Source organism: Anser brachyrhynchus, assembly GCF_964034855.1.
Source record: "Anser brachyrhynchus genome assembly, chromosome: 1".
Taxonomy (NCBI): domain Eukaryota; kingdom Metazoa; phylum Chordata; class Aves; order Anseriformes; family Anatidae; genus Anser; species Anser brachyrhynchus.
In genome coordinates this window covers 186,813,520-186,836,678 of record NC_137694.1, presented here as the reverse complement: position 1 = coordinate 186,836,678, position 23,159 = coordinate 186,813,520, and the positions used below count along the sequence as shown (strand labels likewise).

Below are 23,159 nucleotides of genomic sequence, written 5' to 3'. Positions count from 1 at the left end.
TTCCAGCAGTGATGTTCCTAGGTTAACTCCCCACTGACAGCCAGTTCACAGTGCAAGGTTTTTAAGTTTTACTTCTGCAGAACTTAGTTCCACAGTACTTCCACAACTTGCACAGGGATTACACATTTTTAGAAAACACAACGGTGACTGCACTGATAGCAACAATAGATGCTTCTCTGTGTACTGAGGCTGCAAGATACAAACATAGCTGGACTGCTTCACCCAGAAACAGTCCTCTCCTTGGATGATTGTTATACACTAGTCTCTCGGTGGAAAGTTTCCATCATCTTCAGTGTACGTAGTCTAGGCTGTTAATGAGCACACTTGAAATTCCTCTCTTAAAAGATGGTCTTTACAGCAGCGTTTTTTTTTTTTTTTTTTTTTTTTTATGTGTGAAGGGAGATTAAGATATAGTCACAATCCCAGTAAGAAATACACAATTTTAAAAGCTGGCTCACTGCAAAAGAAGAATCCCAATCTAAATTAAACATTACACTGTGGATCTTTCTTTAATCCAGCTACTAGTTTGGGTTCTTGCTTCCCATTTTGAATGTTTACGATGAAATTTAATGCTGTTTACCATAACAACACCTTGAAACTGGAAACAGTCAACAGAAGGGCTTCTTAAAGTATATATGCATCACATTATTTTGCAACCCAAATCAAAGCTGTGTGAAAACAATTAGCAGTAATGCATGACAAAAAGAAAAGGTATCATACTTCACAATCAAAACAAAAATCACCCTTAATACCCATTTTGAACAGCTAGTACTACATCAGAAATCAGCCTTATCTACAACTTCTTGCAGAGCAAAATACTGGATTTTTTTTTTTTTTTTCACATGCCATGCTTTCTACAATGGACCCTTGAACAGTTCACTTGGTGCAAAAATGAAACCCTGAAGTCTTTCTTGCTACAGATCTGCTCATAATAGTTAGTTATATTATACCAAAACCAAACCAAACCAAAACAAAAACCCAACAAACCCAAAAGCCAGCACCCAAGCTTGTCCTTTTTTAATGCTAGTCACATCTAGAGAGGAACCCCCCTCTCTGTCCTGAATCCCCACTACCAGGTGATACAGTCATAAGCAGACATTCAGATTACACAAAATTCTTCTCCCTTCCTTATGTTATTTCTAACAATTCAACTGGACTTTAGAGGACCAACAATTTGATATGGATTCACATATCTGTGCTGCTAAGCCACAAGAAAGATAGGCTTATAGAATACCACTGGAAAAAAAAGCAATTATGGTTTTATTAAAAACACAGATTGTTAAATACATCTGGTTCCTGAAACTAAAGAAAGTGCTCTCTGAAATGGCAGTAATAAATCTAATTTCAACAACAGTTTTAATTAAAGGCTAGAGACTACAGCTTTAAATATTCACTTGCTGAAAAATGTAAAGTGTTCGTTTAGAGATCAGGAGATGAATCCAGTCTAATTAGCATTTTATTCTATTTCATGCAGTTATCTTTTATAAAGACTTCTCTGAGTTGTGTTGACCTTGTGATTGTTTATAAGTTTCCTCCATTAACAGACCACACCTTTTATGACTCATATATGCTAAAAATTGTTTATTGAAAAGGCTTGTTTGGCAATATTTACCAATGCAAAAGGTTTGGTACTGTGCATTTTCTTGAATTTTGCCCCATCTGTTTCCAGGGATTACTTTCCTTGGAAAACTACTTTAGCTGACTTGTAAAATTGAAGAAAGTAACTTTTCCTCACCCTGTTATAACTCCATATAAAAAGGAGCCCAATGTGAAGCTGTGGTATATTACTTGCCAGTCAAGGAATGTGAAAGATAATTTAATGCTCGTGTTATTCAGAACAAATGCTATGTATGTTCTACTGCATTTAAATACGGAAGGGCAATTAAAGAAATGGGGATTAGTGCAAATTACCCACTATGTAGTGCTTTCACTGTTTTAACTAAGCAGTAAAACTGTGTAATTGTACAACACTAATTGAATGCAGCCACACATAATTGTGTGCCACCATATGTATCCTATTACTATAAAGACTGTCAGTATTTTCTAAGCTGCTCTTGTGATCACTGCAGATGGCAACAGTCAGAGAAGTTGTTCTCTAGGGTTTATTATATGGCTATAAAGACATCCCATGACTTGACAAAATAAACGTGCTAAATAGCAGCAATTACGAAAAACGTTCCAATTAAAACATGGAATACCCTCTCTAGAGAACAAAAAATGTGCATGTTGATAAAAAAAACTCAGAGATTCAGCATACCCTAAAATCTAGGACATCTGATTGTTAGGTGGGCTTATAAGTGTTTTATAAAAGCCAAGAAAATAACCTTAATTGCAATCTGATGATATAAGGAACTATCAAAGTAGAACCTAGGAGGTACCTAAGGCCATGAACAGTTAACACCATAGATACGGTCAGAACCCATGTAAGATTGATTCAAAAGCTCTCTTCTAAGGCAGTGTTCATTTATTTCAAAGATCTGATAAATCTTAGAGAATTAATATAATTTGTTAGTCAAACGCTGGCTTTTGAGGGTTATGTTGCTGCAAGAAGTGAGGTGCTGCATACTCACAGCTCAGTATCAATAGCAATGTATGACCTGTATATACATATGACACTGGAAAAATCACTCAGAAACAATATGTCTGCAATGCAAAAGGAAATCTGGTAGTGGGTATTACCAGAGATGGCTGGGCAGGCAGATTTAATCCTCTCCCAGTTGCCCCCACCTCCTGACAACTTTCCTCTCTTCCCCCAAAAGCTTCATCCTACTGATGCCAGGCATTCAGAGACATCTCAAGTCAAAAGCTGGCCAAGCCTTTCCTCAGACCAAGACACTACTGTACATCCCAAATCAAAGTGAATCCTGACATGTGACTGCTCTCACTTCTGCATGCCGCTACTTACGAACACCAAGTGCTGCTAAAGAAATATCAGTCATTGGTTTCTAATTAAACCTCTGCCCAACATGTTTTTAGCAGTTTCTGGAAAATTAGCCCAGGCTACTTCATCACCCAGAACTACTAAGGCATCTACCACTAGACAAAACTCAATGGTAAAACTACTGTTCCCTGGAAGTTTGGCAAGATCAACTTGAGTCAGCTTTCCCATAAAACCTCTTCAGTGTCAAGCAGTACTAAATACATGGCAGACAGCACACAGATGAGAGAACTGATATTCTAGGTATCTTGAACATTGTTTTATGGTTGCAGACTGTATGGAAGATTGGGACATCTTCATACCGGAACATGTCAGCAAATCTGGGAAAACTCAGAGAACCGTGAAATAATCAGGATAAATTAATTTATCAGAAGAAATGAAATTAAGTCAGTTGGGAGAACACAACTGCTGCATTTAAGAGCACAAAATCCCCAGAAGAAGGACTAATAGTCAGGGTATTTTTTTTTCACTGTCTTCAGTGGATAGTGTTCATATACATTCAATCATGAAAAGGAAAATTTAGGATGTTTGTCTAGGGAAGTGTCTTAACAAAAAGTTCTGTATGATTATTTGTGAGGCCCAGCAGGGAGAGAAGGACTCGGAAGTCTCTTGCTTGTTCTGCTCTGACATGCTACATGATTGGACGCAACATTTATACAGTTTTTGTAAAACTAAACTGCTGCTAATTGCATAAGCAGCTGCAATATGGAGTCGTCTATCGAGGACACAATACCTTTGTATTTATGAGAAGTTTAAAATTACACTGTAGCTCACTAAAAGGTCACTTCTAGCGATCACTGGAACAATTCTGTCGCTGTGTCCTGGTGAATAGTCTAGATATACCAGCTGATGTTACTGCCTTCTTCGTAATAGCTATTAATCTTAGGAGAGCTTCACAATGCTAAGATTAAAACTAAATGACTTAAAAGACTGAAAAAACTTGGGGTGTGTCTGTAAGGAGGAAGAAGCACAGACCTTCTCTCACACACTCCCAAGTTATCAACACTGGAAGCTGAATTTTCACTTACCAGGAGATTCTCCGGCTTGATATCTCTGTGGACAATGTTCAGGCTGTGAAGATATTTGATGGCACTGGCCAGATTGTAAAGCATCCCGCTGGCATCCCGCTCTGTGTATTTGTTGGTGGAAGTAATAGCATCAAACAGATCTCCTCCCTGGAGCAAAATGACCACGGCATATAAGTAACATTACTTGTGAAATGACTGAAAACTTTTAGGGAACATCAAGGAGCATAATTCACGGAGGAGAACAAGGCAGGAGGACCAGTAGTTTCCGTGCAGAAAACTACTATAATGTTTGGGCAATGTGATTACATCCCCCATGATGGCAGCTGAACATATCACTAACTCAGTACCATTTGTCATGGCTTAGTTGGTCAGCCAGGAGGCTGGAGTCTCCTCTGCAAACCATTCCCACCTGCTGCTGCTTTTGTAATAAGTCCAGCACTTGCCAACCTGCGTGTTCAGAGCCCCTGTTGCAAATTTCTGGCATGCTTACATACTTGCCTGTCACGGTTCTGCGTATCAACCCTTGCTGCTCCATTATAATTACAAACAGGCTGACATCAAATATTTGTCTAAAGTCTGACCGAATACCAGAAAGATGAAGAAATTCTGAATAAAACTCAAAACAGCTACCTGTCATTACTGCTAGCCTATTTTAAAAGACTGTTTCCATATCATAAAACTCTGAATATTTAGATTTTAGAAAGCATTTTCTCTGCACAAGATGTGACATTTTTGGTAGTAAGATGCTCTTCTTGCAGCTAATACTGAAGCACATATGCCAGGGTAATACTGAAGCTAATACTCTCTCATATATATATTTCAAAATCCTACTGGAAGACACTTTAGAATTAACATTACTATTTCACCTTAGCTGCAAAAACAGATGGCATTGTGCCATTTCCAGGTCATCCCGCTGTCTAATTCAGTTGATAGCTACTGCCAGTAAAAGAAAAACAAGAGAGGAAAAAAGAAGAAATGAAGGAATATTAAGTGGATATCCTTAAAGTTGAAACTATCTTCATCACGACCTGGGGCATCCATCAAATTTGGATTATATTGCCAGTGCTGAGCTGGCAAGTGGAAACACGTAAGTGTTTGGAGAAAGATTAAAAAAAAAAAAAATTTTAAAAGCAGAGATTAAGGAGGAAGCTAGACTGAACAGAGGAAGAAACAAACACTAAGGGACACTACTTACTTCTGGCCTTTGCTCAAAACCAAAGCAGTACCACAAAGGTGATCTGGACCACCACCACCAACAACAAAAAGAATAAGGAAAGGATAATTTTGCAAAAGCAACACAAAAAACCCTGCTGCAGTCACATCGGGATAAAAAATACATCACAGAAAACTGCTGGTTTCTTTAACTGTTGGTTAAAGAAAAAGCAGGTATTTTTCTGAAGGCAACAGAGGAGTCCCAGCTTCACTAACTTTCATTATTTTATCAACAGCCTTAAGTTATTTGGTGGTTTTTGTTTGTTTGTTTGTTTTTTAAGGCTCTGCTGCAGGGTAATGAAACACTGTTTTCACTCAGAGAAAGGAGAGGGGAAAAAACAAAAAAGAATTTTCCCAGAAATCATGTCCATTTAGAAAAAAGTACGAAATGGCAACCACTGAAGGCTTGAACCTGAGAAAACAGACACTACTTAAAAATAAAACAAAACAGAATCAAAACTGTTAAAAAAAACCACAGCATTGTTGAGATGCAGCTCAAGTCTGCCTGTGCAAGTTTATTCCCACTGTAGAAGCAGAACTCCAGCTTTGGAAACTGCTTGCAGCCAATCGATGTCAAATCTGGACCACATCAGAACCTCTTGCTTTGGCTGGTGACTGATCAAGGTACGTCAAGGAACATAGAGTCAAGGAAAAGGAGGAAGAAAAGGCCAAGCTAAACCAGATAGAGGATTACAGAGAAAAGCCAAATATTTGGCAAAAGTACAATATCATGTACTTCATGGCATTACCTGATCCCTAAGTATTAGATATCAGCATGTGGCAAAATATGTGGGATAAATAATCTGTCTTCCCTAAGCTCCTTCCTGTGAAGCCCCTATACCAGCTGGTTTTTAACATGAGGTAGTGGATTAGACAGATCTTTGGTCTTATCTAATATACTCCAGATGCTCCAGAGAAGTGTCCATAACATCAGCGAAGGATCTGCCTCAAAACAAAGAAAACAATCTGAGCTGAGATGTGAGGGATGAGAAGGAAAGAAACTGAACTTTAAGAAAAAGGGAAGGGGAAACTTCAGCGTGAAGTCAGAAGAAAAAGAACAAACGTTCATGTGCAAGGGGAACCTAAACTCCAGAGAAGATAGAGGATGTAGAATACGTTAATAGACCACCAAGTCAGTTTGAAGCAGAATTATTTTCTGCAGGTAAATTGTCTACTTGGTAAAGTTTCTCATCAGGTAGTCTGGTAAGAAAAGAGAGCACATATTCAGTTTGTGAGACTCTGCAGCCAAAGAGAGGTGATATCCTAGAAAGAGTTAACGCAGCTGACAGCTATATCAGACAGAATGGTTTTCAGACTTCCCCGTCCCTGAAGAGCACTTTACCCTGCGAGGTTCTGCCTAGCTCATTCGCACAGCGGGTCCCTATCATTTATTCAGGCACAAGGGGTGAGTTCAGGATGACATTTCAGCCTTAAGCCCCCTGTTTGGGAGTGAAATCAGACCAGCAACATCTGAATGCAGTTTTTATCATCTGTGCACACGAGGAAGTATACTTGGAAGTACAGTAACCAATTATTTATTTATTACCTTGTTATGTAAATGATATAATCTCTCTTTTCTTCTGCAAAAGTGAAATCATATCCTGGAGCAGTAAAAGAAACTCTGTAATAAATCTTGCCTGTTAAATTGGCCAAACTCCTGTTAGGTTTGAATAACAATTTTGTTTCGCTGTGTAAAAAGGCAACGTGCCAGAAGCCAGGTCCTTGCTTCCTTTTACAAGCACCACTTGCAATGTGTTTATATTTGTATTTATGAAGTGCTTTTTCTTACACTTTACAAAGCAATGAATGGTCTATCTGCCATGAGGTGAGGGCAGTATTTGCAGCAGCCACTTATGTCAAGCATGTTACTGCCAATTAATGCAGGGTGGTATTAACTGAAACCGTGCTCTGCAGTATCAAGCCTTTTCTCCTTGAATTTCTTTCCTGTCTGTGAGTTTGATTTAAACTCAGGTCTTCAAAAGTCAGTCAATAACAGATGGTTAATCAATTCTAACAGTGCATACTATGAAATGGTAACAGTCAGCAATTGGTGAATTAACAATTAATGTCTTTCCAGAAATACCTTCCCCGGTGCCCACAGAGCCTAACAAGTTTTTGGTTTTTTTCTTCCCCTGATTAAATATTAAGCAATAGACGTTAGTTTCACAGAACCAAAGTTAACTTCCCAGGACCAGGATATTTCCTCCAAATTTCTTCTATTATTCAACATAAAAGTATAGAACATAAAAACTGTGCTCTCTAGGATATCTGAACTATAAAGATGTCTACAAAGCCCTTCTATTGCATAACTAAAACCATAAATATCATACTATTTTCAGCAACCCTGAAGAGTAAAGAAGAAAGAGTGCAAGAAAACAGATTTTTCCAGAAAGTGATGAATGGCTTTCTTTATATAAATCTTTTAGGCTAGTTATTTTGCAAGAGTTTCTGGTCTCCTCCTCTCTTATTTAGCTGAGGAGGACTTTGATTAAAAATTCACTGGAGACTACAGTTTGAACATTTTTCAAGCATGAATAGCACAGCAGGTTGCACCCATAAAAACAGCTACGTGCGTAAGTCTTGGCATGTTAGACAAGGCACAGCTTTTACTTCTTAGCACACCTCATGGGGCCAAGATGAAGCATTGATCAATAGAGGCTGAAGCGGTGGCTATGCTAGATTACAATGTTGTGCAAGAGTACTTGAGGTACCTTTGAACAAGCTATCATGGGCACTGCAGAAAGCCTACAGTAGCATGTATCTCAGCGAGCTCGTTTACCACATAAAAGAGCAATAATTATGATTAAAATAGTGTTAGATGGTTAATGGCATCCAATCTAAAGCTGTGCTATTTCACATTGCACTCACAAGTCCATGAGGGGGCTGTGACTATGAAGAAAGTGGGAGTATTCTTCTGGGACTGGCTACAGAGTGGAAGAGTGTGAGCATTTTGCTTTTTCCTTAGGATTTAACTTCTCCATCAGAGACTAAATGGGGATGGTGAGTAACTTGTCAGTTCCTTGCCACCAGCATGTTCCTGTGTGCCTCCTCATGGTTTGGAGGTGGTAGACAGCAGGGTTAGCTGGACCGTACGCTCTAGTAGGCATCTGGCAGGCCCAAACCTATAAGAGCAATGCTGCCATCTCAGGGCATAACCTGAGCTTCCCAGGGACAGCAAGGCTGTCTCAGCCTGCTGCAGGGACAAGGAGAATCTGTGGCCATCCACCCACGGGCCCCACTTGACAGCCTCCCTTCGCCTGGACAGCACAGCAGCTTTGCAGAAAGCAGGGAAGTGCAACTGGAAACACGGCTTGTGTCACTGCTGCTACCAGACAGCACAGGGATAACAGACCAAATAATACACTTTTAATTGCTCTGATGGTGCCTGTTTTTCACCACAGATGCAGAGGATGCCTACTGAAGGTGACCACGCTTTTAAGTAGAAGTGATCTTACGTGGCTGATTTGCTCTCAAGTGTCGAGCATCCACATACAACAGGCCTGTGCATAAATGCTGCTGCACAGCAAAGGTTTCCTTATTGTAATATTTGTCCTTAAACACTTAAATCAGTGGATTTCCCAGGTATAGACCTGAGAGACTGCCTCAGGAGAACTTGCTGGTCAAGATACAGGACTGGAGGTGGCTGCTGGAATTTCCTTTCTGCAGAAGAGCTGAGGAAGGAAGAAGAATCGCTAATTTCATAATGAATGCGAAAAACAGGTGTATTCTGTTACAATAAATATGGAGGACAAAATGTCCTCAGTGACTTTCTGTCCTCATTTGCTTAATTCACTCAAAAGTATTTTACCGCCTTTTATGCAGAATGACATACTTGTGTATTAGTACCAGAACCAAGAGCTAAATCCAGACTTCATACACTGTCTTGTTGACAGTATGGGGACAAGAGATGACCTGGTCTGAGTTTCGTAATCCATTTTGAATATGTAATTCCACCAGAGAACAAAATAAATGCATGAGATCTGGGATGAAGGAATAAATAGGGCTCCAAATATAAATACTGCATTTGCAAAGTTTGTTTTCAGTACAGAGCCATGCTTTAAATAGCAGGTTCTCCTCTTTCACTTCCCCTCTCCTCCAGCTGAAATCTAGGTTATTATCTGACAATGTATTAATATAAACCAGTAGAGAAACGAGACAAGTAATATTGCTAAAATTTAATATAAATTAATAAAAAGTAATTAAAATATATTTTATCAAAGATTATTGAATTTTGAAATCATGTATTTATACCTATACAGCTTGGGGGTACTTTCAGTTCACCTCCAGGCAGATGCCTTCTGTTTAAGAGAAAACTTTTAAAAGAGAAAGGAGGAGCAAATAAAACTGGTCATGTCTGAAGTACTGTCCATAGAGCTGTTCTGAGTGGGGTTTACAGAAAGTTAGATGAGTATTTATTTGAAAGCTATAAGGAGTATGGGTTACACATCTTTCAGTAGGGTGCTGGACAAGACCCAACCATTCTAATTATTCCAGAATTATATGATTATTAGTAAGCTTTAGTACCAATGAAATTTCTGAATATGGTTGAAAAAGTTCTTAATAAGGAGCTTAACTCCAAAATACTCACCTTTACAAGTTCCATGACAAGGTACAACTCGGTTGGCATGTCCATCTCCTCAATCAGAAGTACAATATTGGGATGCTTGACTCGTCTTAGAATAGATACCTCATTCTGTATCATGTGTTCCTGCCACACAAAAGAAATCTTTAATGACTATGGATTGGTGAGAAAAACTTTCACTTCCATGTACATTTTCCAAATGCAGAGAGAATTGAGATCTACATGGATTCTTCGGGGTTTTTAAAAAAAGGTTATAGCTGTTGCCTCTGGCAATACAGAAGAAACAAGACTAGAAACAACATCAGTATGATAACTGAAAAAAGAACAGATAATAGAACACAGAAAAAGAAAGGCAGGAAAAGATGCGTTTCCAATGCAGAGAAAAGTTTAGTATGGAAGCTTTAAAATCTTTTTCTCCAATGCAAGATCTTTCCATTTACTAATATGATCACATCTTCTGAGAGAATCTTTTGTTATAAAATTTTTAAAGGTACCAGAAATTCATTTTGCATAAAACTGACATCAACTTGATTAACCTGGTGATAGTGATTAGATTCAATGACTGGTGGTGTTATGAGTATTAGTTTGATTTTTTCTATGACATCTGGGATTATGAAAGATAGGAGACATAATACTGAAAAAAAGAATCCTCCTCAGATATTGTCTCCATTGGAGTATTAGGGTGAGGTACCATTGGGTTCTTGTCTTTGGTTATTTTATTTATGGCCCACAGGTCTTGCACAAACCCATACTCTGTACTATATGGTTTCTTTACTGTCAGTATTAGGGTATAAAAGCTGGACGAGCATTCACAGGCTGGGGAAAGAGTGGCTGGAAAGCTTCCCATCAGAAAAGGACCTGGGAGTATTGGTCAATAGCTGGCTGAATATGAGCCAGCAGTGTGCCCAGGTGGCAAGGAAGGCCAACAGCATCCTGGCTTGGATCAGGGATAGTGCAGCCAGCAGGAGCAGGGAGGTGATCGTTCCCCTGTGCTCAGCTCTGGTGAGGCCGCACCTCGAGTGCTGTGTTCAGCTTTGGGCCCCTCACTACAAGAAGGACATCGAGGCCCTGGAGCGTGTCCAGAGAAGGGCTACGAAGTTGGTGAAGGGCCTGGGACACAAGTCCTGTGAGGAGCGGCTGAGGGCACTGGGGTTGTTTAGTCTGGAGAAGAGGAGGCTCAGGGGAGACCTCATTGCTCTCTGCAACTACCTGAAAGGAAGGTGTGGGGAGCTGGGGGTCGGCCTCTTCTCACAGGTAACCAGTGATAGGACTAGAGGGAATGGCCTCAAGCTGTGCCAGGGGAGGCTCAGGTTGGAAATGAGGAGACATTTCTTCTCAGAAAGAGCAGTCAGGCACTGGGACGGGTTGCCCAGGGAGGTGGTGGCGTCACCGTCCCTGGGGGTGTTCAAGGAAAGGTTGGACCTGGTGCTTATGGTTTAGTGGGTGACTTGGCAGTGCAATGTTAATGGTTGGACTAGACGATCTTAGAGGTCTTTTCCAACGTAAATGATTCTATGATAATTACAGACAAGGGAAGCGTGCATACCCACACATAACCAACCAAATGCAGAATCAACCTATGCATCTTGAAAGGCACTTTGTAGCCTTTTATCCTGATACTCCAAGAGTCTCAAGGGGACAGGCAAATGCTTCAGCCAAAAAGATAATAACACTTGCCAGGCAGAAGACAAATATAACAGCTTCCCAAATGGATCTCCCATAAAATGTTTCTTGAAAAAACAAAACAAAAACAAAATTCAAAAAAAGCACATTTTGCTCACATTTGAATTTTTGTACTTACTTTTCCTCTACATTTACTTTTTTTGATTATTTTCAGAGCATATTCTCTACCAGTTGACCTGAGGAAAGAAAAAAATGTATGTTCAATTACATTGAATATTTTTTCTCAGCTGAGTTTTTATTTGTCATTTGAGCACATTATTAATGATTAGGTAAGAATTATGTTCTAGGCAGGAATTGTGTTCAAGTACTCATTTAGTCAAGAAATGTTTAGATTTATCTGAAATTGTAAACTTGAGCAAAATTTATTAAATATGTCTGCCTGAGATTTTTTTTTAAATAAAGATAATTCAATGTTTTCGAAACAAAATCTTTTATTTATTTATTTTATTTTATAGTGGTTTTTGATCTTTCTTCTGCAGTTTTATACAAAACCGGACACAGTATTTAGAGATCTTAATCTTCTTAAGAATGAAAAATTTTGTTTTCCATAAAACAAAAAATATGAGCTGTGGAAAATACCCATACATCTGCACACACACAACTGCTAAGACAAAAAAAGTCAGTTTTGGACACCCAGCAATAACGTTCTGCATATTCTGTAATATCTAGCAGAATTAAATATGTTGTTTATGGAATAGAGTATGAACGGTTCTGTAGACAGTAAGAAATCATAGAAAATTAATTCAGGTTCAGAACACATTTCCTTTTGGGTGTTTTTTACTTTTTGGAAACCAGAAAATATTTATCAGTATTACATATGTAGATAGACATTTATTATAGAATATTAAAATAGAAAACAAAATGTATAGACAAAATCACAAGATCAACTTCCATTTCTTAATCAAATTATAAAATCAAAAGAAGGCTGCAAGGATGAAACCAAAAAGCCCTGGTCCCAAGTTCTCGTTTCACTATTAGGTTAAATGGAGAATGAGCAATATAGGAGAAAGCTCTTACTAAAAAGCTTTTGTCATGTAATAAAAATCTAAACAATTTACATAAGGCTATTACATTGGCCTTAGGCATATATTTGGATTAAAAAAAAAATAACCCCAAGCATATTTATCAGGCAGTGTAGCAACTGGACTAGGGGTTTAAACTTGAAGAGGGGAGATTTACACTGGACATCAGGAAAAAATTCTTTACTGTGAGGGTGGTGAGGCATTGGAATGGGTTACCAAGAGAAGCTGTGGATGCCCCATTCCTGGAGGTGTTCAAGGCCAGGCTGGATGGGGCTTTGGGCAGCCTGGTCTGGTGGGAGGTGTCCCTGCCCATGGCAGGGAGTTGGAACTGGGTGGTCTTCAAAGTCCCTTCTAACCCAAAGCATTCTGTGACTTCGTGATTTTTCATTCCTCATTTAGCAAAAAATAGTTAAATCGATCCATTAAATTGATATGTAGGTTAAATGAAGAAATGAATATGCCTAGAGATGTGCACAGCTTGTCAAGAAGGACATGCAAAGTGAGTCCTACGCTGAAAGCACTGCATTACTAAAATGACTGGGCATTTTTATTGCCATATTTATGCATACAGATATCTTCTGGCAATGATGTACCAGTAAGTATTAATTTAAGGGCCATGTGGACATTAGCAGAAAGAATAAAAAAACAAGCCTATTAATTCAATTCAAGTTCACAGGTCAGCAGGGAGCAAAGACAGACTGTATTAAGACATCAGTTAAAAGACGATGCCAATGTTTATAGCTTGGAAAACATGGATGTTCAAGACTTAAGCAAAGAAAAATTTAAAACTTCTCCTATCTGTACTTCACTGCTAGAGGGCTTAATGCTACAGCCCCCAGAAATGGGGCACACTCCACATGTTGATGCTTGGTGGCTACAGACCCAACACAGTGAGAGGACAGGCAGAGCTATCAACACCACATTTTGAGGAATGAAAAGGGGAGGTAGGAGAAGTAATATTAGAAATTAAGATATCTGTGGTTCAAATTCAGACAAAATACACTCTCTTTCAGCAGGAGTGTCTTTCAAGCTCCTTGGTTGCCCTAGGAATGCTTCCTTTCTGTCATGAGAAAGGAAATTGATGGTTTTTGTTGGCCATGGGAGACTCCATGTACTTGAAAACACTGGGAAATATGAGCTAGTGAGGAAATGTCAGAATTTGGAAGTATCTGAAAGTTAAAAATGAACACATATGAAAACACCACAGTACAAATTGCGCATATGATGGAGCAGATACGTAATGAGCAGATGACAACTCTGACTGCTCTTTGTTTTGGCAAAAAGAAAATTAAAGTAAAGATAATGCAAATCCTTTCCCCTAAAAAGCTGCAGAACCACAGGCTGTCAGCAGCCCAGGAACCTCTGTAAGTTACAGACCCACCAAAAGTATGCATGGCAGTGCCAGAAAGCCACAGCGAAATAGGCATATCACCTCTCACCTATCACTTAAACTGAACAATAAAAAGGTGCCACATGAAGTAGGAAACATTACCACGGGATTAAAGTCTGGAACCACAGCACTAGCACAGGGTACAGCATCACAGCTCCAGCTCCTAACGGGGCTCCCGGCCACACTCTCTGGCTGTCTTAACCTTTTGCAAAGTTCATCATGATTTCCGCTGTGCTTGAGTCAAAAATCTATCTTTATTACTTTTGTGTGCACGCTACTTTGGTTTGTGTGTGTGTGCACCTTCACGAGTGCAAACAATCCCTGAAATGGAATTTGGAAGTCCCCACATGAAAATTTTGAAGATTGTTTTTAGTTTCTATTGATACTGTTCATGGTCAGAGGAAAATGCCTGTGAATGCATTTGAAGTGTGGAGCTATGGAGAAGATATATCCATGTGATCAGTGAAGATGTATAATAAGACCCATTCCTACTTGCTTAACACCTCACGGTGCTATTCCTTTGAAGTCCCGTGCACAGAGGAATTGTACGTCAATAGCAAGTGGAAAAGTCCTCTGTCCCAGGTATCACCCCATCAATTCTGGCTCTGCTAATGATGGACATATCAGACTTTGAAGTGAGGCGTTTTTTGCTTAGAAAGACTGTGAAGAATGTTTTTGAAGGTGGTTTACACGTACTGGCTTTAATTTACCTTCTGAGCCTTTAATTTCACCTTCCATGCTTGTGATGGCAAAAATATCCCGCTTTAGAAATGGAAACTAACAGAAATAATTCTATTTTGTTTTAATGTTCAAGCTTACTCAATGTAGTAACTCTCCGATATACAAGGGATCTGCAGTATGGTATGAGTCACAAACCATAAGAGTATTTATTTGGGAATATCTGAATAATAATGCTAGCTTAGTGTTTGTTCACTAGATATGTTGTGGTACTAGATACTTCAGGGACTGGGAGGATGCACAAGAGGGCAGGAAACAGTTTTCATTTAAGCTCCCTAGGATATGATAATCAGTATTATTTTTAGGCGTGGTGGGACCTACATTTAATATTGTTCATGTCTTTTCTCTCAACTTGAGAAATGGTGGTAATGCACACTGGCCCGGTCGAACTAGCTGTCAGCACAGCCAACTATTTCCTCTGAATGACAGTGTACCGAAACTATGAACTATGAACTATGAACTATTCCGCCATGTAATCCCGTTCTCTCAGTCAGTACTCACTTCACTTTCCGCTTGCCTTTTTCTCTTTTTGTAGTGATACGTTTTCACCCATGCTTTTCATCAGTTCCCCCCTCTCCCATAGGGTGGTACCCTGCTTTCTTACTTTCATATTGTTGTGCTTTACTTCCCTTAGGCTTCCATATTCTCCAGTCCAGCATTCAGACCCAGGAGTTTGATCTGAACAGCTACTGCCCTCTGCACGACCAGCTCCACCATGAACTCACTCTGGAAGAGCTCGGAAAGCCTCACAACAGCGTGGGCCAAGTCCCACAAGCACACTGTCAGCCGATACAAAATTCACTCTTCCCTCTTCTCCCTTCCCCAGCAGCAGCCTTAATGGTCTCCAACTTGCCAGACACTTTCAGATCCAAAGTGGGACCTGTCTTTTTCCAAGGAGACTCGAGTTTAAAACCAGCCAAGCTAATTTATCATCATCTGCCATGAGATCTATTCTTGACTTAGTCTCTAGGATTAAAATCACGTTCTTACAGGCTGAAGAGCAAAAGTATTTTTTCTTTGAGCCCAAAGGTGAGGCTACAGTCTTCTGTAAGCCTAGGATATAATAATAGTGAAAATAAAAATTCATTCATGGAATTTCATTATCAGATTTTGACATCTCTGTTGTTTTTTCTTTTGGACATCAACAGCTCTGGCGTTGTTGGTTTTTTTGTTTGTTTGTTTGTTTTTTGCCTTTTCTGCACTGCTACCACCTAACATAAACAATCTTAAAATCTTTTCACATACAAGTATCTTGTGAATTTTTTACCCCATATTCTCTGATTTTTTTAACAATATGACCAAGAAGCACCTGTAGTTCTACTCGGCATTTCTGTCTTTTGTTCTCTTCTTTTTTACACTCTAAATGCTGGGTTCAGCCCATTCCAACACAGTGGGCAAGACTCATCTGACCAAATATAAATTTAGTAACTGACATCTGAGCCGGTCAACCTGGACACTTTCAGCAACACAGACAAGAGAAGTGACTTGTGACTTTCTAACCTACAGCGGACATCTAAAATTAGTCTAACAGTTTGTCTTCAAGAGCGACTGTTCTCTCCTTTTGCCTGTAAAGGGCACTGAGGAAGTACGACGTTGATGTCTACAGTGCAGACGTGTAAAGTTAGATGGAGCTCATGCAATGGTACAAAGCAAGCAAGCAGGAGACAGATGCAGATTTTATTAAAGATAAACATGGAAGAGGTACTCCACGGTGTCACATGGAAGAATAGATGGATCTGAAGCCAGCTTTTTGTGCTTTCCATAATCACTATGCCACACACGAAACTTCCTGAAATCTTTACGGAATGCTCCTAGATGTAAAATAATTAACTGGTGCAATGCAAAGGTCAAGTTGCAAGAACACGCTGCAAGAAAAGATGTTATTTCAGTGCAAGAGGAAAGATATAAAGAACTAGTAAAATCTGCTCTGTGCAGCAGAAAAAAACCACAAACCCCACGAAGAATTAAAGTCATAGATTGTCCCTTGGACTTTGGATGTGTTCTCTTTTCACATGAGAGAGCGTTAGTCTAGTTTTTCCATCTGGCATTGAGACATTACCTTATTCCATATGTCCTATATTCTACAAATAAAGATATGATCTAGAAAAAGCATGGCATTAATGATTGCTGTTACAGTAATAAGCAAATTATCCTTCTCACCTTTCTATACACTCCTTCACAATAGCAAAATTTCCATCTCCTATAGTCCTTCCAACTTTATATCGCTCTGCTATCGATGCTGGAACCTGGAAACCTTCCTCCAACACTTCTGAAAGAATCATTAGTACATTTTTATTGTTAGTGAAGGAAACACAGATGTTGCACATAACATGCATTTTAAGTCTATGGTTTAGGAGCCTGGAAACCATTCAGAGTCAGTATCTCACTTACTGTACAGTGAAACCATGCTGCTGACATTGTATATACTCAACAGGTTTCACACAGATACAATAATGAAAAATAAGACTTCTGGGGGCTCAAACATACCACCATTCGAGTGTTACATAGTTTACCATTCCCATTGCAATATGCCCCCAGGACAAAACCAAAATTGTATTTTTTTAATTATGAAAAGGCCTCTGTGAACTGCACAAGCGCAGACCAGCCTCCAAAAAGGGTTGGAACTCCTTGACACAGCATGATTAAATATATGTACCAAAGAAGTCCAACACTCAAGCACTTATTTTATTACATCCTGTAAACTGAGACATCCATAAAACTCCTCATGTGCTAAGTGCTAGTTCTCCCCCTCCCCCAATATTAAATATTTAGTTTTTAAACAAATGTTCTCAATAATACTACCTCACATGCAACCTGGGCACCAGATGTTTAGGTAAAATTGCATTACACAGTGTCTAAGCATAAGAAAAGTTTGTAGTTTCATGTGTTTTAGTGCTCATTCATGTACCATTATTTTTAAATGTATCTGAAATAGCGTGTTACAAATACCTAACATGCCTCTAAAAGCCAACTGTAAACTGCAGCTGATACAAGCTACTATACAAATATTGTAACGGAAAATGCACCTCAGAAATTTGCACTAAGACAATGCCTTCTAACTGTATCGTATCTTTATCTGTCCTTTGTTCCAGTTTAGTATTAAAAGCGAATGTTATGACACATGGGGGCTGGGGTCTGCCTGAATCCACAGGCAGCACGAGGAGTTACTATCAGACAAGGCCATATACACACACTTACATGTATGTGCGTGTGAACTGGCAGTGTTAGAGCAGACATTATCCCTCAGCCAACTCGTTCAAAGTCTTACTATGTGCTGAGTCTAGTTATCGCTCAGCAAAGACCCAAGACTGCTGCATGCTCTTTGGTATCACGACAGATGAGACAAAACATTGGTGAAATAGCCCAGCCAGCACTGGGTCACCTGCAGAACTAGAGCATCCTGCAACAGAGACGCCTCGGAAGAGGGATGTCCAGATCAGACGTGATCCGGAGTGAACCTGAGCTGCTCTGCCAAGGCTGCCGAGCCTCCGAGCCGAGAGTCATCCAGCCTGCACCGCTCCCACTTTCTCTGGCAGGAAGAATGACTCATTTCCTACACAGCTGCTGTTATCACTACATCGACTGCTTTGAAATGTCAGCCTTCGAACGTTACCTTCTGCAGGTCCATCATTTTCATCCATAGAGCTGCAAACTTTGGTGGATGCTAATGAGGTAGAGGAGCCACTGTGTTGGGAGCTCTGGAAATGGAGAGACACAAACGAAAACAGATGATTTTTAAGGAGCACAAGTACCCACAGCATGTCCCAGAGAGGCTTCGGTGTTCCCTGTGCAAAGTATCGATTTACTTTTCTGGAGGGATATGCAGATGTGTGTGAACAGTTCAATTATTCCACCGAAGTCACACTTTCAGTACTCCATTTAAACGTGGGTATCCGCAACTCATTATATGCAGCGATGCTTTTATGTGTGGTCCATTCGTTCCCCCTATTCCACGCATATTCTGGCAGAGAAAACCGAGGGGCTGTACGCCCTCCACAGGCAGGAAGCTGTTCCCTCAGCAGCAGCATTACCCTAGCAGGCACTTAGAGCACAAACATCTGTTTTGACTGAAGTTGGTTTTGTTTTGGGCGCAATTCCTCACTTCTGAAAATCCCCCTCTGGTGAAAACCTCCCCAGCTGTGCTCTAAAAAGGAGAAATCGTTATGAAAATGTACAGTTAAAATAAATGTCAGGGTGAATATTTTTATTTATTATTATTATTATTATCATGAAATAAAGTGACCAGATCTAGCCCTCTTGAGGCATGGGTCTGTACCTTGGTTTTAAGCCCTTGTATACCGAGTGTTTATGTTTGCCTACACAACTCATAGGGGGAGGAAGGTACCTGTACAGCCTCCAGAGGGAAACCCCTAGCCTCCCAGCTTGGAGGCTGAAAATACAGCAGGCAGGATCTCACTAGGGAAACCTATCTCTGTCTATCGGTTACGTATAAAATCCAGATATGTACTTCAGGAAGACTGCTTCATCACAAATCTAGATGGATGAAACAACACAGAGACACGAGATGACCTGGATTTCATTCTAAAATTTTATCCTGTGCTGCATAACAATCATACAAATATATCTTCAGGATTCTCCCATGTTCAGCAGAAACCAGAGGAAGCTACAAATGTAACCATGGTCCCTTAAACTCTGAGAAAAAATGAGCGTTTCTTCAGGTACTCACGCTGCAATGTGAGTTAGAAGTATTCAGAGGATTTCCAACACTAAAACTCTCTTGGGTTCACATAGTTTGCATGCTGAAAGGTTACAAAGCGCTGCAGTATTCAGTCACCTCCTGTCTATATATTATATTAATCATAGGCTGGGACACATGTAAGTAACGCTGTGGATCGGTTCCTTGTCTGTGTTTGCAAGGTATCTGGATGCCCATCAGGGTGTCAATGCACTTTATAAAGGCAGCAGATCTTCCGCAGGACCACCTCATCTGCTGTGGTGCAGCAGACAACTGCAGCACAAACAACTAACAAGGCAGTAGCCGCAAATTGTGCAGAGCATGGAGGCAGGGCGAATGCAGTTAGCTGAGTTAAAAGCTGGCCAGTGTGCTGAGTTCATTTGAAAAGATGAATTTCTAATTTCTCCCACAATAGATTAAGGTCAGATGATTGAGACAAAGGCTGAACTCAGCCTGCTTTTCACTAAATAATCTGGAGAGCTTGCACACAGCCCATCTACAAGGAGATTCTTGGCCTGTTTTCGTCTTTTAATCAAGCCCAGCCCTGCTCATTCTTTTCTTCCATCCAAGCATTTCTTCTGAGCTTTGAGCAGAATTAAAAATTCCATTAATCAATTTTTGGACTACTTTTGCTGCCTCTTGACAACAGAAGTGAGCACTGACTGATTTTATGCAGTTCGCTAAGACACAGCAGCCTCATTTCACAATGAGGACATGTTTATGTATGTGCTATTCCCGTGCTAAATTCTGCTAGACATCTCAGGAAAAACTTACCTCAGGTTCATTTTTGAATAAATGAGCAGAGGAGGGAATCAAGGTACCAGGAAAATGCTATGAACTCTCAGAGCTGGAGAAGTCTCTCTCAAACTCGTTACTTTTACATGCATATAACGACAGAGAATTGTTTCCCCTAAACTCCTGATTGTAAAATTAGCAGGAAAAAACACAACCATAACGTTTTCTCTGCTCATTCTGCTGTGTTTGTTCGTTTTCCTAGACTAGGCATGCAATTTCTTGTTTTTCCACTCCACAGCATTTTCCTAAAGGAATTGCGATGTTTAGTATTTGTTATATATTCAATTCATTAAATAAATCTTTACATTTAAAGGCTAGTGCCAGATTTTCAACAGGTTATCAAACAACTTCTATATTCAGTTTTCGCATTTTAACCGGTGAGATTACACTTTTTGGCAGATGTTAGGTCGAGCACTGCTGACTGCACCCCTCTGCTGCTTCCTCTGGCAGTTCGACGGCCTCCTCACGGAGTCTTGCACTCCTTGTTCTGATCTGTGAGCATGGGAGATGTTAAAACCCAGACCTAGCTCGGTGGCCACAGCTTCACAGAATGGGTGCCTAGAGAGAGTCAGGTTTCTATCTGGGAACCTAATTTCTCGAAGATCCTCAAGCTCTGGTTGAGCTGAGAACTGCAACTGCTCGGTCCTTCCGAAATGAGACTCCTTTTAGGCCCTGTTTCGGCACAGCACTTCAGCAAGTGCTGAGCTTTAAACAAAGAAAATGGACGTTTTATTACCTTTGCTGAACCCCTCCTATTAAAACAACAGATTAAAAACCATCAGGAACCGTAGGTTTGCTCACAGACCTTCCACAATTAAGATGTTGCAAGGTAAACATGACACACAAGTATTTTAGTCTTTATTAACCCCCTGGAACAACACACAGGCACTTATTTATTTATCTTTACTTAAGCTAGAAGGACATTGCGTTTATTTAGACTTTAATTAGCTCATTGTTCTCAAGCTGAAAGCCCTCCGGGTCCAGCAATCCTTGTGGGTCTTGGTGTTCCTTCCAGTTGGCTTGCCAATCGTGAGGCAGTCTGTCGTGCACGCTGTTGTTCTCCCAGCTGCGGACCCCATTAGGGATATTACAGATGGGAGGGAAAAAACAAACTCTAAGCAAGAGTATAATCTCTTCAACACACAGACCTTAATGCAATTAGCTGTTTTAATTTTAAGAGATGCTGAGGTGCTTGAAATGTCATCGCTTTGACACGGATTTAAAGGGGTCCCGTTGCACAGGTTGCCAGCACATGGCCATTTTTATGGCACACCTCCATAAAAGCGATGGCATAAAAAAATCAGGTCTTTGGTGTAAGGACTTCAGATCCTATTCAGTTTTATATAACAGATGGCCAACACACCACACATCTCATTGATGTGAATGGAAACATTAGTGCTCTAGAGTTTCATCCGTGTCTCACTGGGAGATTTATTTAGCAACTGTTTTGTGAATAGCTTGTATCTCAGTGGAAATTGTGCTAAATCCATGAAAAAAGGCAGTAAAATAAATATTATTGCAATTTCTCTCTCCCCATACTCACCTTTGTCCTAAATTAATCTTAAAACCACACTTCAACTCAACAGCGGGAGTAATCCTTGTGGACTATCAGTATCAGCAATTATGAAAGGAAACTTAAACAAGTATGCCCAAGGAAGTTTGATTATGCAACTCGGATTCCTGAATCTTAAAAACTGAACACTGCATTATATTTTCCAAACCTCTCAAAACCTTTATTAGCACATATGGAGCCTACAAGCTCTCTCAACAATAGATTCCTTTGTATTTTCACGGCATGAAGGAAGCATCTGGATGAAATGTGAGTAACAGAAAGGCACACAGGTGTAAAGCTAAGCTTGGAACTCATGCAGAGTTATACTCGCTTAGAAATGGCATTAATGAAGCAAAGGTTAAAATTAGTAAACAAATTGTAAATGCAGGAATGAGGCCCAGGACAAAGGAATTATTAATGTTTTTAAGTGATGCCTCTTAAGGTTTTCCCTATTCCCAAGAATTCTACATAATTCCTGGGAAGAGAAAAAGCTACGTGTGTCAGTAGTATGTTTAAGATAAAGTTCAAATCAGCAAGGGGAAATAGGATTAAAGACAAAACAAAACAGCTCGGCTCTTATGGAGCCCATGCTATCGTTCACTTTGGTTATAAATAACCTTTGCAAGGTAGCTGTCGTGAATTCCTGACATAGCCAGCTCCACAGCCTAAAGATCTTCATGGTTAATGGTAAATAAAGACAACACTGCAGTGCAGCTAGGACTCTGAAGGACTCACCAAATTCTTGTAATATGTAGCAGCGTTAAGCGGAGGACAGCTGGTTTAAAATGATAAATATATTTGGATGCAACTTTCAGAGGACAAACTAAGTTTTCTTTACTATTCAATTTAGAGAGAAACAAAGGGTTACACCGAAACTCCAGCTCCCAACTCTATCCGGCGAGAAATGTTTTTGATTTTCCTTTGTTTAATCACTTGCATTTTTGGCCCAGCCAGCTGAGAGGGGAAAAAAGTTTTCATGTAAACAGTACAGGGCTGGCAAAAAATTACTTCATGAAGAAACATCAAATCCTCAGTCTTCTTGCTGAAAGAATGGAAGCCAGTGGAATTCCATGTACAGAAAGAAAAATGATGCAACTGTTTTCTTTGCAAAGTTGGACACTGCACTGAACTGACACGTAAGATCCACATTTATTTATAAATTGCTTCATTTGGAAAGGAGTAATAAAAAATGTATGTAAATCTGCTACTTATCCTGTTCTACACCCTGCACTATACCGTTAAACAAGTGACTTAAAAGAGAACCTACATCAGGAAGTATGTGTTGTTGTTTTTTTTTTTTTCGTTTATGCAATTTAGGATTTACACAGCTTGGAAAAAGAGGTAAATTCAAACAGCAAAAGCAACAATCCAGCATGTGTCATGAACTTATTTTTCCTTTTTGAGGGACAGAGGGACAAACGGGCGAGTTTGCAAGAAAATGGAGCTGGCAGACTGAAGTTAAACTTCCAAGCTGAAGCACTTGGTTCTGCTAGGCTCCTCTTATTAAGCTAGAGCATCAGCTG

The 23,159-nt window shown here is 39.8% G+C and overlaps 1 protein-coding gene across 6 annotated transcripts in view; it reads right to left on the bottom strand.

Annotated features, from left to right (window-relative positions):
- The window catches only part of DCLK1 (doublecortin like kinase 1), a 243,785-nt gene that overhangs the window by 33,185 nt on the left and 187,441 nt on the right, over positions 1 to 23,159 (bottom strand). For 5 of the 6 annotated variants that reach the window (XM_080602955.1, XM_080602954.1, XM_080602953.1 and 2 more), the window contains 5 exons: positions 18,207 to 18,291; positions 16,754 to 16,862; positions 11,562 to 11,619; positions 9,767 to 9,886; positions 3,967 to 4,113 (listed from right to left, as the gene is read on the bottom strand). In XM_080602955.1, coding sequence (XP_080459081.1) covers positions 3,967 to 4,113; positions 9,767 to 9,886; positions 11,562 to 11,619; positions 16,754 to 16,862; positions 18,207 to 18,291 — 519 coding nt within the window. Of the gene's footprint in view, positions 1 to 3,966; positions 4,114 to 9,766; positions 9,887 to 11,561; positions 11,620 to 16,270; positions 16,459 to 16,753; positions 16,863 to 18,206; positions 18,292 to 23,159 lie in introns of those variants that run through there. The other variant, XM_080602957.1, reaches the window with a different exon arrangement.